The following is a 16,924-nucleotide window of genomic DNA, read 5'->3' as shown; positions in this document are numbered from 1 at the left end:
AAAACTTGACCGGTCCCCTTACAACACGACGTCATTTAAGATAAGAGGGAAATGATAGACTGGCGTGAGTCTTGGAAGTTGGAAAATTAGTGATAAACTATATTCGTTTTGAGGGGGATTTTAATACGGGGGAAACAGAAGAAAATCTTTGACCTTTTTTTTTTTAATAAATAAAGAAAACTTTAAATGAATTGAGTATTAATTACTCCTCCGGTCTTTAATATAGGACCCAATTTTTAAGTTGATTTTGTTCCTAAATATAAGACCAATTTCTCATATTTATCAATTTTCTCTAAATTACCCCTATGGATATTATCTCAACCATAATTAAATAGAAAAGGGAGATGGGGTATTAAGAAAGATGATTATGGTGTTTTAAGAAAAATGTGTCACTTTTTATATAATTAACTAACTTCCCTACTTTTTTTAATCTAATCAAATTAGTTAAATGGGTCTTATATCAAGGATCGAAGGAATATTAAGAACTAGATATATACGCCTTCCGATTTAAAAAGCACTTGCAAATTGTTCACCCACAAATTTCTTGTTTTGACAGCAAAACTTGAATTCAAAACTTCATCGACTACATGTTAAATTCTCACCAACTGATCAATTTTTATTGGCCCCATTAACTCATAATTTTAGAGTATAAAGATCTTAAAGTCGTTTATTTTTCATTATACCACTCTTCCATTATTATATATATAGACCCATGCTAGTTTTGGTTCTAAATATATGACTTAATTTGTAGTACAATTTACTCTATAAACTAAGTCTTATATTTAGAACCAAAAATAGCATATACAAAAAACAATTTACTAATATTTTTTTATCAAATATAAAAAATATTACACAGTTCAATGAAAATTTGATGCGATCCTTTTTTCCAAAAACGCCAATGAGTGCTCCCCCTTTATAATGTAACGATAGACTATAGCTAAACTGCGTTTAATGATGGCAGAATAAGAAAAAATATTTTCAGACATCCAACTAGGCAACTACTTTTAATTATTTACTTTTCTGATCCTCAATATAAAACTTATTTTATAGTATATATTATATTATAAAATAAGTTTTATATTAAAAACAGAAAGTAATACTATACTTAATAAATTAATGCTTGATCAGTCCAAATGAAACTGCCCCGTTAAAGTGTCCAAGAAAGTTATCCTACAATGAAGGTGAAATGATAGCAGCACCAATACAGGTTTAATTTTCAAGTCTATTTAACTTAGCACTTCTTTGACCCCAAAAAAAATAAATAATAGCACTTCATATGGACGCCAAAACAATGGCACCTTTTCAGCCCTTTTTTTTTTCCAATTATAATTTTCGCACTCATCGATCATGATACTACTTCCAATCTTAATTATAAGAGCCAGTTGACTACTTTGAGGAGATTAAGAAAATAAGTTGAATTAGTTATTTGTCTTAAATAGGTGTTTTATTTCTTAAAATATTCTTACTAATCAAGTGTATTAACTAGAACTATAATTATTAGAAAGACTATCTTGAAAAAAATTGAGTAAATATGAGAGACAAAGTGGATTGAAATCTTATGTTTAGGACTAAAATAAAAATCAAATAGAGTCTTATATTAAGAATCGAAGGTAGTACCATTTACTAAAAGTTCAATCTTATAACCTCACGTTTAAGAAAAGTTTAAGAGAAGTGCTAGGTGTCAGTAGTTCTAGCCATAAGGTAAGATCATTGCAGCTTTGTGACGACTCTTCTCAGTCTAATATAATTTATTACATGGGGCCAAAACACACGGACTTTGCTGATTTATATTTCCTGGGTTAGCCGCAATTTTAATCATGGTTACTGCGTCTTCTTGCTAATAAGTAATATTGTATATTTAGTTATATTAATAATCACTTTAAGATGAATAATATGGCCGTGAAGTTTGGAATACACTTTAATTTGCCTTGTTTTGAGAGAAATTTCTACATTGTTGGGGCAAAAGGATATTCATGACAAACCAATCATAACTGATTAAGTCGTGGACCTTAGTTGACTCAGAATTTTATAATATAATAATTACCATAAAGCAAACTTAGGTTGATGGGAGTGGTTTTGATACTTGATCAAAAATAAATTGATTTAACTCAAACACGCCAAGAAATTTCCAGGAAATAGCTAGTGATCAGTTGTTATCAATCTTTGTATAATCCTTTGGTCAAATTTTCTTCAGTAAGGACTTCAAGGTCTCTCTTTCGAAAGCAATTGGCCAAGGTATTTCTTGACGACAAGTGCTACTCCCCCCCCCCCAATGATTTTCCGTTTTTCTTGAATATAATCCTTCTTGTTTTGTTTTGTTTTTTTGCTCTAAGGTCTCGTAGAAAGTTTGTTGTTCAACATTAGTATTTTCTTATAGCAGTTGAATGGAGCTTTCCACGAAACTGTATCAATTTGAAATTAGAGCGCAGGTGATAGTTCTAACTTGAAGCTTGGGACGTAAATACGTACTTTTTCTTTGGCGTGGTGTAGATCGATTGGAAATTAGAGTGAAAATGATTGTTATTGAATGTTGACCATGATGGAGCTTGGGCCATTCATTATGACGGATCATATTATACTTCTCTTGTTCTTAATAGAAGACGTAGTTAACTAATTTGATTATATTAAAGAAGTTAGGTAAGTTAGTTAATTATAAGAAATGTGACACATTTTTCTTATAACACCATAATTATTTTTCTTAATACCACATCTCCCTTTTCTACTTGATTATAGTTGAGGGAGTATCCATAGGGATAATTTAAAAAAAATAGATAAATATAAGAAATGAGTCTTATATTTAGGATTAAAACCAACTCAATAATTAGGTCATATATTAAGGACCGGAGGAGTACTTCTATTTGCCATTTTCTAATTCCTTGGCTCTCTAAGCCACTTTAGATACCTGCATTAATTCCTTTCGTTGAATTTTCTTCGGTAAAGGCCCCAAGGGCTTGCTTTTTGCTTTTAGCTAGGTGTCATAGAAAATTTTTTGTTCTTCATATTGGAAGGAGCTTTCCTCGAAGTTGCATATTTGAAATTAGAGTGCAGGATGGTGAATTTCGAACCTAGCTCAGGACGCAGGTACATACTTTTGTCTCACATGTGGAAATTAAATTAGAGTGAAATCAAAGAGTTGGTGATCAGTTGTCGTTTTGTTATGTGATGCCCCCCCTTTGGTTGAATTTTCTTCGGTAAAGACCCCAAGGTCACCTTTATGAAAGCAATTGGCCAAGGTATTTCATGATGACAAGTACTATTTTTTTCCAATTTTTTTTTTTTTTTTATTACTATAATCCCTTTTTTGTTTTGTTTCTTGCTTTTAGCTAGGTGTCATAGAAAATTTTTTGTTCTACATATTGGAAGGAGCCTTCCGCGAAATTGCATATTTGAAATTAGAGTGAATTTCGAAGCTAGCTCGGGATGCAAATACATACTTTTGTCTCACATGTGGAAATTAAATTAGACTGAAAATGATGGTTGTTATTGAATATTGACCGCGGAGCTCGGGCTACTCATTATTATGTGGGATCAGATTATGCTTTTAATTTCTTCCCATTTTCTCAAACAACTTAGCTTATTAAATAGAGTGAATATCATAGTTGAGAAAAGTCCGGGTATGAATATGATTGACAGGCCCACCGCATTTTTCTTGAGGAATTATTAAAAATAAGATTACTCGTATTGGGTATAAGGTTTCTTAGGATAATGCATTTTTGTCCACTATTGGCGACAATTAAGCCATTCGCTACTTGAAAGCACATAATTTGAGTTTCTAATTAGATATGAAAAAAGGGAGTGAGGAAGAGAGGGATTGAAGTTAATGAAGCCCTTTTCTGCAATTTAATGAAGTGGGTCATGTCCAGTACCACAACACGCACTCACCCTTCCATAATTTAATGAAGGGGTTTAAGTTTGAACTAAGAAGCATCAGACGTTGGGCTGTATCTTGAGCATTGAGCCTGATCAAACGGAGAGCCCATTACGACCCATAATATCTGATCTTGATGTGCCTGTTATCGTTTTCATTTTTTTTTTCACTTTTTCATTAACTCTTTTAAAAATATGAAAAATTAAAAGTCGACATACCTTTTAGAAAACTTAGGGGGTGTTTGGAACACCCCATAATCACTTTTCAGAAGCACTTTTCCGCAAATCGAGACAAATTCATCCATATATTTACCTCGTATACCGTAAAAGCACTTCTGAAACCATAGTTTTGTTCTTATCCAAACACCCCCTTAATGTGGATGATTCGATATTGTATTAATATTAGATTTTTGACTTATTATCTTGTTCCCACCACGTGTCATTAGTTTGAATTCAGAGTGAAAACGAGGGATGTACTTAAGATGGTTGTTAAGCTTCTTCTTGGAAAATCAGTTATTTGAATTTCGACCCTGTGGCGGCAAAAGGAGGAATTTGTCATGTTGACGGGAGTATAAATTATTTAATTTAAACACGGCAACAAATTTCTAGGAAATAATTAATTAGTGAGTTGTTTTATATCAATCCTTTCCTTTTTGTTTTGTGATGTTCTTTCTTTGGGTGAATTTTCTACAGTAAACTTTTCAAGATCTCCCTCGTAAGACCAAGTGGCCAAGGTAATTACTGCTGATATAAGTACTATATTTTTCAATGAATTTTTTTTTTGTTTTTCTTGAATATAATCCTTTTTGTTTCGTTTTTTGCTTTAAGATCTCATAGAAAATATTTTGTTATATATTGAAGAGAATTTATTTATAGTCGTTGAACGGAGCTTTCCAGGAAACTGCACATTTGGAATTAGAGCGCAGGTGATAGTGATTCTCAAAGCTGGGGACGGAAATGCATACTTTTCTCTGTCATGTGGAAATTAGAAAATAAGAGTGAAAATGATAGTTGTTGAATATTGACCGCGGAGCTTGGGGCATTCATTATGTGGGATCAGATTATACTTTTCTTTGCCTTTTTTTTTTTTTTGAAACAAGTTATTAAATAGAGTGAAAATAATAGATGAGAAAAGCCCCGGTATGTATATGATTGACAGGAAAATGAAAGATTGCATATTAATTAGAACGTGCAAAAACAAGTTAATTAATTTAATTATATAAAAATTACACACTCTCAACAGTTATGTCTATACATTCTAACAGATCGTAACAGCAGCAAGTCAGTACTGTGTCCGGCATTATCAATAATTTCTTTTGTTTTTCTAAATGATATTTTTTCCTTTGGTTGAATTTTCTTCAGTAAACGATCTTTAAGGTCTCCCTTATGAAATGAACAGAGCAAGGTATTTCTTGACGACAAGTACTGTTTTTCTTCAATGATTTTTTTTCGTTTTTCTTGAATCCTTTTTGTTTCTCAGAGAAAAAATTTGTTCTACATGATTATTTTCTTAAAGTAGTTGAATGGAGCTTTCCACGTAATTGCATTAATTGGAAATTAGAGAGCATGCAGATGATAGAGAGTAAAGCTTGCCGGGACGCAAATACCTACCACTCTTTGCCGTGTGGAAACTAAATTAGAGTCAAAATGATCACATTAAGAGGGATCAGCAATTATCTCTATAAATACTAGCCAATAGATTCATCAATAATGTGTCTAGCATATTATCAACTCAGTAGAGATACACTTGCGAAAGAAATGGGGATTATGTGGATGGGTTTTCTGAAATTGCTAGTGTTAGCTATGATAGTGTTTGAGGTTTGGAGAGCTATGGGTGCTGATGAGGTTCAATGCATAGAGAAGGAGAGGGAAGCCTTACTTCGCTTTAAGGCTGCTCATGGGAATGATTCTTCCCTTGTCAGATGGTCTTCATGGGGTAGCAAACAGCACAAGACAGATTGCTGTGAATGGGAGGGAGTCTTCTGCAACAACCAAACTGGCCATGTCATCAAGCTCCATCTTCCTGCTGATTTTCCATCGTTCCCCTTGAAAGGTGAGATCGATGCGTCACTGGTGGAGTTACAATACCTGATGTATTTGAACCTTAGTTTCAATAATTTTGAAGACAGCTCCATCCCCGAATTCCTTGCCTCTCTAACACACTTAAGATACCTTGATCTCCACTATTGCGGTTTAAGTGGAGCCATACCTCATCAGCTTGGAAATCTCTCGCAGTTGAGGTATCTTGATCTCTCAGGCAATTACCATCTTGGAGGAGCAATACCTCGTCAACTTGGAAATCTCGTGCACCTCCAGCATGTCGATCTTTCGGGAAATAATTTTACAGGATCAATACCTCATCAGCTCGGAAATCTCTCGCAATTGAGGTATCTTGATCTCTCAGGCAATTACTATCTTGGAGGAGCAATACCTCGTCAACTTGGAAATCTCGTGCACCTCCAGCATGTCAATCTTTCGGGAAATAATTTTACAGGATCAATACCTCATCAGCTCGGAAATTTCTCGCAATTGAGGTATCTTGATCTCTCAGGCAATTACTATCTTGGAGGAGCAATACCTCGTCAACTTGGAAATCTCGTGCGCCTCCAGCATGTCGATCTTTCGAGTAATAATTTTACAGGATCAATACCTCATCAGCTTGGAAATCTCTCACAATTGCAGTATCTTGATCTCTCATATAATAGTCTTAGCGGAGTAATACCTTATCAGCTTGGAAACCTCTCCCACTTGAAGTATCTTGATCTCTCACATAATACTCTTAGCGGAGTAATACCTTATCAACTTGGGAACCTTTCCAACTTGCAGAATCTTCTTCTACGCTTTGCAGGTACTCTCCAGATTGATAGAGAAAATGGTGCTGCTAGACATGAGTGGCTGTCTAGTCTTACTTCTTTGACCCTTCTAGAGCTGGGAAATGTGATTGATCCTGAATATTGTCACAAGTGGTTGCAAATGATTGCAAAGCTGCCCAACTTGAAAGAGCTAACTATAGTATACAATGATTTTTCAGATGAGTGTATCCTCTCCTTACCCTCTTTAAAATTCAATTCAACTTCTTCTCTTTCTAAATTGGATTTCACGGGGAATAATTTCAAGTCATCTGCAGTATTCCATTGGATCTTAAATATCAGCACCAACCTGCTTGATCTTAGTCTTCCTTCCAACCACCTGAAAGGTCCAATCCCTTATGAATTTGCTAGTACCTTGAATTCTCTTGAGAATCTAGACCTTAGTCGTAATGAAATCACTGGCACACTGGTAAACCTTTCCACATGCCCATCTTTAAAGAATCTTGACATTTCAAGGAACTCGTTGAATGGGACAATACCCAAAGATTATCAATTTCCCTCTTCACTGGTGTCATTGGATATTAGTTTCAACTCCTTAAAAGGCATTCTCACAAACTCAAATCTTGCCAATTTGCACAACATGAAACTTTTAGACCTATCTGATAACTCATTGACTTTGAGATTTAGTCATGATTGGGTCCCGCCATTTCAATTACAAGCCATCCATGTGCGGTCATGCAAGCTAGGTCCTGATTTTCCGAAATGGTTGCAAACTCAAAATAATTTCACGGAACTTGACATTTCAAATAATGGAATTTCAGGCACTATTCCAGAGTGGTTTTGGGGTTTGTTGACACCACAGCTTCGATACTTGAATGTTTCATGCAACAACATTTCTGGTACATTGCCAAATCTTGCCATTGAATTCGGTGAACTCACTATTATATCTCTAGCTTCGAATCACTTTGAAGGCTCACTTCCAAAATTTCTACAAAATGCAATGGCCCTTTTTGTGTCAAATAATAGTTTTTCAAAACTTCACACATTTTTGTGTGCAAACATGTCAAGTAAAACATTGGAGATATTGGACCTTTCTGATAATCAATTATATGGACAGCTTTCTAATTGTTGGAGTCCTTTCAAATCATTGAAGTTTTTAGACTTGAGTAACAACAATTTCTCTGGAGAACTTCCTATTTCTGTTGGTTCTCTACAACATCTTGAAGTATTAATCTTGAGAAACAATGGGTTTACCGGAGAGTTGCTCATTAATTTGAGTAATTGCTCAAATTTAGTAGTTCTTGATGCGGCGGAAAACAAGTTCTCTGGATATATACCTTCACAAATTGGGAATAATGATGGATTGCAAAATTTGAGAATTTTAATCTTACGAAATAATAACATTTCTGGAAGCTTGTCAACTCATCTTTGTTATTTATCAACCCTTCAATTTTTGGACCTCTCTTTGAACATTTTATTTGGACAAATCCCCAAATGCTTCAAAAAATTCACACAAATGGCTCTAGACAGTGCACATTATTCTGATGGTGTTTCTTTGGGTGGTTTTTCTCTTTCTTATGGAAAAGTTTATTTTGACATTGATCCAATTGCAATGCTGATGTGGAAACACCAAGAACGTATATTCAAGCATAGCACATTAGTTAGAGGCTTTGATCTTTCAAGCAACAAGTTAAGTGGAAAAATTCCACGAGAATTAGGAATGTTAGATGGGTTGATATCATTAAATTTATCAAGAAATCAATTAGATGGAGAAATTCCTTCTGAGATTGGACGTTTAACATCATTAGAGTCTCTTGATCTGTCTAAAAACCATCTCTCTGGTTCAATTCCTTCTAGTTTTGCTCAGCTTAATTATCTAGCAGTGTTAGACTTGTCATCTAACAACCTTTCTGGGAAAATTCCAACCAGCACACAACTGCAAAGTTTTGATAACTCGAGCTATGAAGAAAATCTTGGCCTATGTGGAGAACCACTTGAGACAAAGTGTCCTGGGGAGGAAGAACCTCAAGAATCAGTTAAACTCCAAGAAAATACTGATTCAATTCTTTCTAAGGAGTTTTATTGCAGTATGGGGTTTGGATTTGTTGTTGGATTTTGGGGAATTTTTGGGCCAATACTTTTTAATCGCTCCTGGAGGCACGCGTACTTCAAGTTTCTCAACAATTTGACTGATTCTATCTATGTTATGGTTGTAATGAAGGTGACAAAGTGCAATAGGTGGCTTAGAGGTTATCTGGTAATACTTTCTACTCATATCAATTCTTGCTTTTATAGGTTTTTCATACTTACTATTAATTAGTTTCTACTCTATATACCTGTGCTTTTAAATTTAATTTCTATGCATTTAGTATTTAACTCCACTTATAATTATGTAGTATTATATCTTATAAACAACCGGTCAAGCTTACCGTTTTTATTATCATTAAGCAGTTAAATCAACTTAAAATTTATGGTGCTGGTGTAATAACACACACACACACAAAAACAACTAAAAAATTTACGTTTGGGGAACAAAGTATTTATGAAATTTAAGTATAATTATATGGACAATGTCAAATTCATGTTATGCATAATTATTATGTGATGAAAATAAATATCTATAGCCTACCACTAGTGAAAGGTTTTATAGCATGACAAATTAATCATAAAACGCCTCCGCTCTTTTAATTTTAATTTCTAGTTTCTCTATCTGTCGTAATGTAATTATTATTTTTCTATTGTCCTTAACATCGAGCTACTTGGTTGCTTGCTTTTTGCAGGAGAAACTACAGTGAACATCTTCAAGCTCAAAAGTGGGGCTACATGTAGAGCAGGAGACATGATGGGCTAAGAGTTTGCTAGAAGACCAAGATAAACTGATTGCAATGTTCAAGTAGTTAGTAATTACTAAATTAAATAATTGAACGTTAAAGCATATTGTTAAGTACTGTTTGTTTTATGGTGTTATGATTATGGTATCAAACAATGATAATCCATTGTAGTCCATGTTCATAAGATATTATTATTATGATACTTCTCCGGTCCTTAAACATAGGACCTGATTGTCAAATTAATTTTGGTTCTAAATGTAACACTTATTTCTTATATTTATCAATTTTTTTCATAAATTATCTTTATAGATATTTCCTTAACTATAATTCAATGAGAAAGCAAAGAGGATATCAAGAAAGATGATTATGGTGTTTTAGAAAAAAACAAGTTATTTTTTTTAATTAACTAACATATCTAACTTTATTAATTTAATTAAATTAGTTAAATAGGTCTTATATTAAAGAGAAGAGAAGTATAAAAAAACTGAATTGAAAACACATATAGCAGTGTACAACTGTACATGAACTGAAAGAAGGCACAGGGGCGGGTTGTGTCACTGTATACATGATACAGATTGTGACATATCCATCTCATCAACTACCGGAATTTGGCATTAGGTAATTTGTTTGATTTACCCTTTACTTTTTCTTCTCTTCTTCTGCCCGAATTTACGCCTACTTCATTACACTATATATTCGAAATTATGGATTTAAAACAACGTTGCTGTCCTAACAAAGGAAGACAGAACTAATGTGTTTCCATGGTTCATGTCTCAGGGTAGGAGATCCTCTGTTTCTGGATTCAGGACAGAGTAACGTGTTGTGGTTATGCTTTCTCTTTCCACGTCACTATTTTTATCTTTCTTTTGTTTGTCAAAGATAACATTAATTAATTTCTTTGTCAAAAATAAAGAAAATTAATTTATTTCTTGAAGGCATGCCTGCTTTTGGTGCAGCATAATTTATTAATTCTTAAGTCATTTTAGCTAACCTATTGAAGAACGATACATGAACTTATATATAGAATTACACCTCCTAATTAGTTAATTAGTATTGATGCTACTTCAGTCTAAGACAATTTTAGGTGTATAAGCACCCCCTCGTGCATTTTGCTTGTCCAGTGTCTTATTCCATTATTCTTGTTTCTTTTCCAAACATTCCCAATGTTTCATATAAAAAAGAATTTTCATCATTAAAATTTTTTATTATAACTATCTAGTACCCAATGTTTCTTATCATTTTAATACCAAAATTTGTTTTTAATATAATTTCTACTATTTGTAAAATCCAAACACAAAGACCGTTTTCTATCCAATATAAATTTACTTTTTTTTTTTTAAATTAAGGTGTGGCGGAAGGGGAATTGAAGATTTGTTTTTTCCCCCTGCCAGAAGGCAAAGTTGTTTTGTACTTGATTATAAATTGATTGTGAATTAATTTTTGTTAGTCACTTAATTATGTTATTTTCTTGTTCTTGTTTTTTTCCCCCTTGCTGTTTTTGTTAGTAATAATCACTCATCTTTTTCTTTTAACGAGGTTGATAAATTCGCGTGAAAAGATATTTTTGAGAGTTTAGTATTGTGAAGACATAAATTTTTCAGCGAAACTCTTGGGGAAGCGAAGAAAATTGACAAGGTCAGTTATATTCACGGTTTAAGGAATTACAAGCAGTCACATACCACCCACTCCCTGACTCCCACTTGCCTCGTTTTCTGTCCATTTTCCTTTGATCTCCACTCACGCCAGGTCCTTCTTCTTCTTCTGATGCGAGACAGAAATCGCGTGTTATCCGAATCAAAGAAGAGTAAACAACTCTCTCATGCGTCCAACCCAATTCAATCTCCGGATTGTAGTTAATCCGGTGTTGCAGCTATGCCTACCGCCGTCTGTTGCCGTTCATCCTCTCTTCCTTCCGCCTCTCTTTTCCTGCCCGACAACTCTAGGGTTTCGCTTCTGAAGCGTCCCTTAGTCCGGCTATCGCTTCACTGGACCTCCCCTCGTCTTCGATTTCAATCCAGGTTTCCAATTAACGTAAGATTTCGGTCTATTTGTGTCTGCCTATGCATTAATTGAATTTGAATATTGTTCTTTGGCTGCTTGGAGAATTAAGGGTTATTAAAAGAAGGAATAAATGGAGATTATCAGGAAGTAAAGGTGTTCTTCAATGGTATAGAGTGGAAAGTTTCAATATCTAATCTTTCACCTACCTTTATTGGCATCGGCCTTCTGCCGTGCGCACATTATAAGAAACAAAACTAGTGCATATCACTAAGGAAGCAGTGTCGACTTTGTAGATGTCTTGTATCCAATTACGAATACATGTCACAATGTCTATAGAGTGTTAGACTATTAGGTCGTCGTGGCAGATTGTTCCCAATAGGTGCGTCTGTTTAACCAGAAACAAAATTAAATTTAGTATTCAGGGGCGCTTTGAAGTAGGAACATATAATGTGATATGCAATTATCAGTTTTGCAATGATAGCCCAAGTGCTCTTCAACATTAACCCATTTGCGAAGGGGCATAGAAGATGTTTTGCATAAAAATATCACTTTTTTTTAATTCAATTTTATTCTCAGCTTGACCTCATATCGAGTAACAGATATGGTTTTGATCTTCAAATTATCAATGGCAAACCTGATTTGGAGCGGTGGGGTGGGGATATGAAAGATAATGCTATTGCTATGATTTTAATGAGAAGTCAACCTTTATACATTGAGTGCTGATTTACTTCTGTTTGATGCTTCATAAATCTGCACTTATCAGCATACTCAAAACTTGAGCTTGCTGAACTTGGTTCACCTTTGACCCTAAATTTTGAGTTAACCTTTAAAATTTAGCAAGACAAAGTCATGGGCTAGCCTCATATCTTATATATGTCAATATATGCTTGGTAGTATTCATGCTCGCCATCTTCAGCATAGGCTTCTTAAGGTAGAGAAGACTTGGCATTTACTGTCATTGACTGTGGCAGATTTTGTTGTTGTATGGTCAAATACTATGAAGCCCACAATTGCAGTAGATCACAAAATTACAGGGCAGGAGAGACATACAGCATGAGACAAGAAACCCAGTAAATGACAGTAAATGGGGAACAGAAACCCATCCTGTAGTCTGCATTAGAGTCATGGAGAAAAGAAAATAATGGTGATTAGTTGCCTATTTTGAGGTTACAGGATTTGTTAAAAGGAAGCTAAGGTTAGGATTTCAATCATTGGCATCCACTCTATTTAGTTGATAACTAAAGAAATCATAATCTACAAGGACAATAATATATTATTATTCGTAAGGCTAAGGGATCCTGTCTTTCACTTTATTTAATCTTAGGATGTTTAGTGGACCTCTTTTGAAAGGTGGGAATGTGCCAAGACATGGCACTATGGCAGTGAATTTAAGAATTGTTAAATTCAGTGTCTATGACACAAAATACAAAGTACCTAACTTCATTGCATTTTTTATGTACAATTTCTTCTGTTCACACCCTATTCGACTAATATCTCTGAGCATCTAATTTGTGCAATTGATTAAGAATCGTCTTATTGAGGAAAATATATGATTAGCCACTGCGTGAAATTGATATGCTAGGGTTTAATTTTGTCTTCTTTCTATTACCCTAACTTCAATTATCACTACATTCTAGAAATGGAGAGTTTCCTGTTATAGGCATGAAAACTTTTCATCTGAGGATCCTAGCTCAGAGCTCACTGAGGATGCATTTTCAGAAGATTTGGTGAAGTCCAACTGTGACCAATCCAAAGACGTAAATAGAGATTGGCTTTCAAATATTCATAAGGTATTGGTTTCATGTATGGAGAATCTTGTATGAAAAGGAAAATGATTTGTTTGTTATCTCTTACTTTCCATCTTTTTACTTTGAACCAAATATTAGAAGTTGTAGCACTTACAAAGTGTTGCTTTTATACATTTTCTAGCTTTTTCATTAACATTTGTTACCGATCTCACTTGGTGAGGTAAGGCTTGTTATTGGTATTGCAGTTGTTGTTTTCTAACATTTATCCTATTGCTTGCGCATTTTGGGATCTCTGTGTGTGTGTGTGTTCCCATTTGTATACTTGTACACATTATAGTGATTCAGCCAAGATAGGCTTTGTTTCAGTGCTAAAGCTTGGATAACATCTCAGCGACTTAGTGGATTGATTTAATCACTATTTGTTTTACCCATAGTTATTTTAACCTTGAATCCTTTAGAGCGGTTTTGGAATAGAATGATTATACTAATGGCATCGTTCAATCCATGTAACTTGCCTCACTTGGTCGAATAAGGCTTACTATTGTTTTGTTAATGATTATGCAAATCTTCTTATTATCTTTGGAAGCTTCAGGAATAGTGAGGGCAGTGTTTGCTGGTCTTTCAGGGTGCAAATGCAATTCTTGGCATGGAACCTTGGATAGTCCCCTGGACAGGGAAGACCATTATTCAGGTAAAGCATATTCTTTATGTTATCCTTAACGTTGATGGTTGACTAGTTAGCATGAAGGTTTTCTATGCTTTCATTTTTGAGGCATGAACAGAGTCATGAGTTTCTTCCATTTGATTTCTTGAAGTTTCTGAATCGATATAATTCACTTCAGTTAGAAAATTGGAGATGGATGTTAGTAATAAATACCAGCATGTTACACTATCTGGCTGATTTAGTGACTACCAAATATGTTGCTGCTCAAAAGAAAAAAAAGAATTTCAGGAAAATTTACATTTTTGTGCTATTTGGAAGTTAATGCAGTCAATGTAGAACCTATTATCTATTTATGTAATCATTACTATTCTTGGGTAAATCTCATTAGCAAGCTGAGGAGAGTCCATCCTACCAGGGAATGAATTGTGTCTCATATGGTATGCATATTGGCAGGCAGGTCAGAATATGAATATAGTAGCCATTAATGATGCCTCTCTTTTTAATAATTTAGTGAATAGGAGATTCAATGCCTCTGCTTATTATGGTGTTGCATTATTCTTAAGCTATCTATGATTTCTTTGGCATATAAATTTGAGGCCTTTTATGTAGCATTTTTCATTTATTTTAATCGTATTATTGCTTACATTATTACATTTAGAGCATCGACTGAATTGGGTTTTCCAGGTTATGCTGCTATGGATTGCGTCATTTTGGTTAGTAGGATCCTGGATAGTTCCGTTTCTGTCATACACAGCAGGGTTCAGAAAAGAGTCTCTTACACACAGAGGACAGGCTTTGTACAGCCTCTTGACAGATTTTGCTGAAGGTTTGGTTGGGATAGCAATACTTCAGCGCTGTCTCGCAAAGTTTCAACCACTTCCATCCGACTGGTTCCAATTAGGACTCAAAGGCAAATGGCTGTTTGATGTTGGTATAGGCTGCTTCATGTTCCCCCTTATCAACCAGCTGTCCCAAGTGAATCTAAATTTACTGCCCATTCTTCCATCTACTCCTGTGACTATTTCAAGTGTAGAACAATCAATTGTGGCAAGAGACCCAGTGTCCATGGCCCTATACGCAGTGGTGGTCTCAGTTTGTGCCCCCATATGGGAAGAGATCGTCTTCCGAGGTTTCCTACTTCCATCTTTAACAAAGTATATGCCTGTATGGTGTGCCATACTAGTTAGCTCTGTTGCTTTTGCCTTGGCACATTTTAATTTGCAGAGAACGCTGCCTCTTGTATTTCTTGGCATGGTGATGGGTGTTGTGTTTGTAAGGTCCAGGAACCTCTTACCATCAATGTTGTTGCATAGTTTGTGGAATGCTTTTGTATTTCTTGACCTCATGAAATGAAAGATTGTACATGATTTTTCCAGCTTTACCTTCTTCTCCACTCTATTCCCTGTATTGAGCCTGCTTAATATTGCTTATTTTATTAGCAAAAAGATTTAGTTTGTGTAAACTCGCCCTTCAGCTCGAACTGATATTCATAGGTTGAGAGAGTTTTTTTTTTTGGTAAGTTCTTAGTCTTTTGTAACATCAGTGGTAATGATCATTTCGCAAATTGTAATAAATGTCATTGATCTTGCTTGCAATATGCAAATATCTTCTTTTACCGGCAAAAATATGCAAATAACTGCCCCATTCCCCATGGATAAAAAGTCTCACATCAAGGTTTTAGGCGAAACTTAACTACTGTGAGAAATAGTTTTCACACACAGAGCTCTCCCCCCCCCCTCTCTCTCTCTGTATTTTTTTTTTGGGTCATGACACGTGCGAATTTCTTCTCTTCCCCCCACTCTTTCATTAAAAGTTGAAGGCTAAACCACCTAAGGCGAGGGGCAGCCGAACAGCTTGAATGCATGCGCAAAATTGGAATCAAACTTATATGACAATTTAAATTTAGATTTTACTTTTATCGATATACATGTTTCTTCTAAATACAAAGGCCAATTCTAGTATTATGTTATTTGCCTGTTATTCATTCATTCTTGGCACCTGAATGGAGGACTTCAAGGTCGTTTTGTTTTTCAATGACAGCGAGAATGCGATCAAATGAGATTGACATTTTGCGAGAATGCGCCGTAGAAATAGCAAAACAAAGTATAGAACAGTACAATTGTCTCAGTTTTATTGTCTCTCCATCCGCCTACACTCCATTCTCTTCGATCTCTTATTAATTACCCATTATGCATTTACTTAAAAAATTCAGTCATCTATGTCCTTGCCTATTGCTCAAGCCATTCATTCACGGTCTCTATCACTCTGGTAGCTCACTTTAACTTAAGCTGAGCTGTCTGGTTTAATGCTCCGTACTTTATCTGCAACTATACTCTTGCAGATAATTGTTCAGTACCAAAATGTAATGATATCTTATCTAGGTGGCACTCTTACCAACTGTTAAATGAATCTGGTTGTTCTCATCAAAGGGTCAATATCACTGACAGTTAGACAGAATTCTGGTACATTATGATTCCCATAAAAAATTTTCCTACTCCTTTTTGCGAGAATTTCTGTCACACTCAATTTTCTTTTGTACATGCATGATTGGTGTAACATTCTTTTCAGAATTAGACTGCATTAATGAGTGTTGGATTTACTTGCGAATGCTTATTGTCTTAAAGGCAGACATAAGAGGGGACCAGTTGTTATCAAGTCACTCTGCCTTGTCTCAAGAACCATTGTTCATGTCTGCTTCTTTATCCGACAATCCCAGGGGCCCTTGTCTGCTACATTAAAATTTCATACAATTTGCAAACCATAACTAATTAGCTTTTTTCAGTATGAAAATGACATTGTTTTCTTTTTCTTCCCCTTATCATCTAAACTTCTCAAGATTTGTGTTCAGAATCACTCAGACTGGTAGTGGATGAAATAGCATAAGTTTTCCTTACCAGGAGAATCTCATGATATTTTCTTGGTTATTTTTTTTTCCCTTTTTCCTTTCATATTTAACTGATTCAGGACAAAAAATACAGTTACGTATGTCAATTGTTGACATGT

General features: G+C 34.8%; 2 protein-coding genes across 5 annotated transcripts in view; both read left to right on the top strand.

Annotated features, from left to right (window-relative positions):
- LOC114730315 (uncharacterized) overlaps window positions 1-15,302 on the top strand; it is a 30,014-nt gene extending 14,712 nt beyond the window's left edge. The window contains exons 2-7 of one of the 4 annotated variants that reach the window (XM_028917364.1): window positions 9,458-9,570; window positions 10,286-10,353; window positions 11,045-11,539; window positions 13,147-13,299; window positions 13,883-13,948; window positions 14,606-15,302. In XM_028917364.1, coding sequence (XP_028773197.1) covers window positions 11,381-11,539; window positions 13,147-13,299; window positions 13,883-13,948; window positions 14,606-15,274 — 1,047 coding nt within the window. In that variant the 5' untranslated portion in view covers window positions 9,458-9,570; window positions 10,286-10,353; window positions 11,045-11,380 and the 3' untranslated portion in view covers window positions 15,275-15,302. Of the gene's footprint in view, window positions 1-8,549; window positions 8,935-9,457; window positions 9,571-10,285; window positions 11,540-13,146; window positions 13,300-13,882; window positions 13,949-14,605 lie in introns of those variants that run through there. The other 3 variants (XM_028917363.1, XM_028917365.1, XM_028917362.1) reach the window with 3 other exon arrangements.
- Window positions 5,626-9,528, top strand: LOC114730300 (receptor-like protein EIX1). The gene is made up of 2 exons (XM_028917346.1): window positions 5,626-8,926; window positions 9,458-9,528. The coding sequence occupies exons 1-2, from the start codon at window positions 5,626-5,628 to the stop codon at window positions 9,526-9,528; spliced, it is 3,372 nt and encodes a 1,123-aa protein (XP_028773179.1).
- Window positions 15,303-16,924: the final 1,622 nt, after the last annotated feature.

The sequence above is a fragment of the Neltuma alba genome, unplaced genomic scaffold (assembly GCF_004799145.2).
Source record: "Neltuma alba isolate B1F8T4 unplaced genomic scaffold, ASM479914v2 tig00012727_pilon, whole genome shotgun sequence".
NCBI lineage: Eukaryota > Viridiplantae > Streptophyta > Magnoliopsida > Fabales > Fabaceae > Neltuma > Neltuma alba.
The sequence above is the reverse complement of the archived record's forward strand: the minus strand, read 5'-3'. Positions and strand labels throughout refer to the sequence as shown.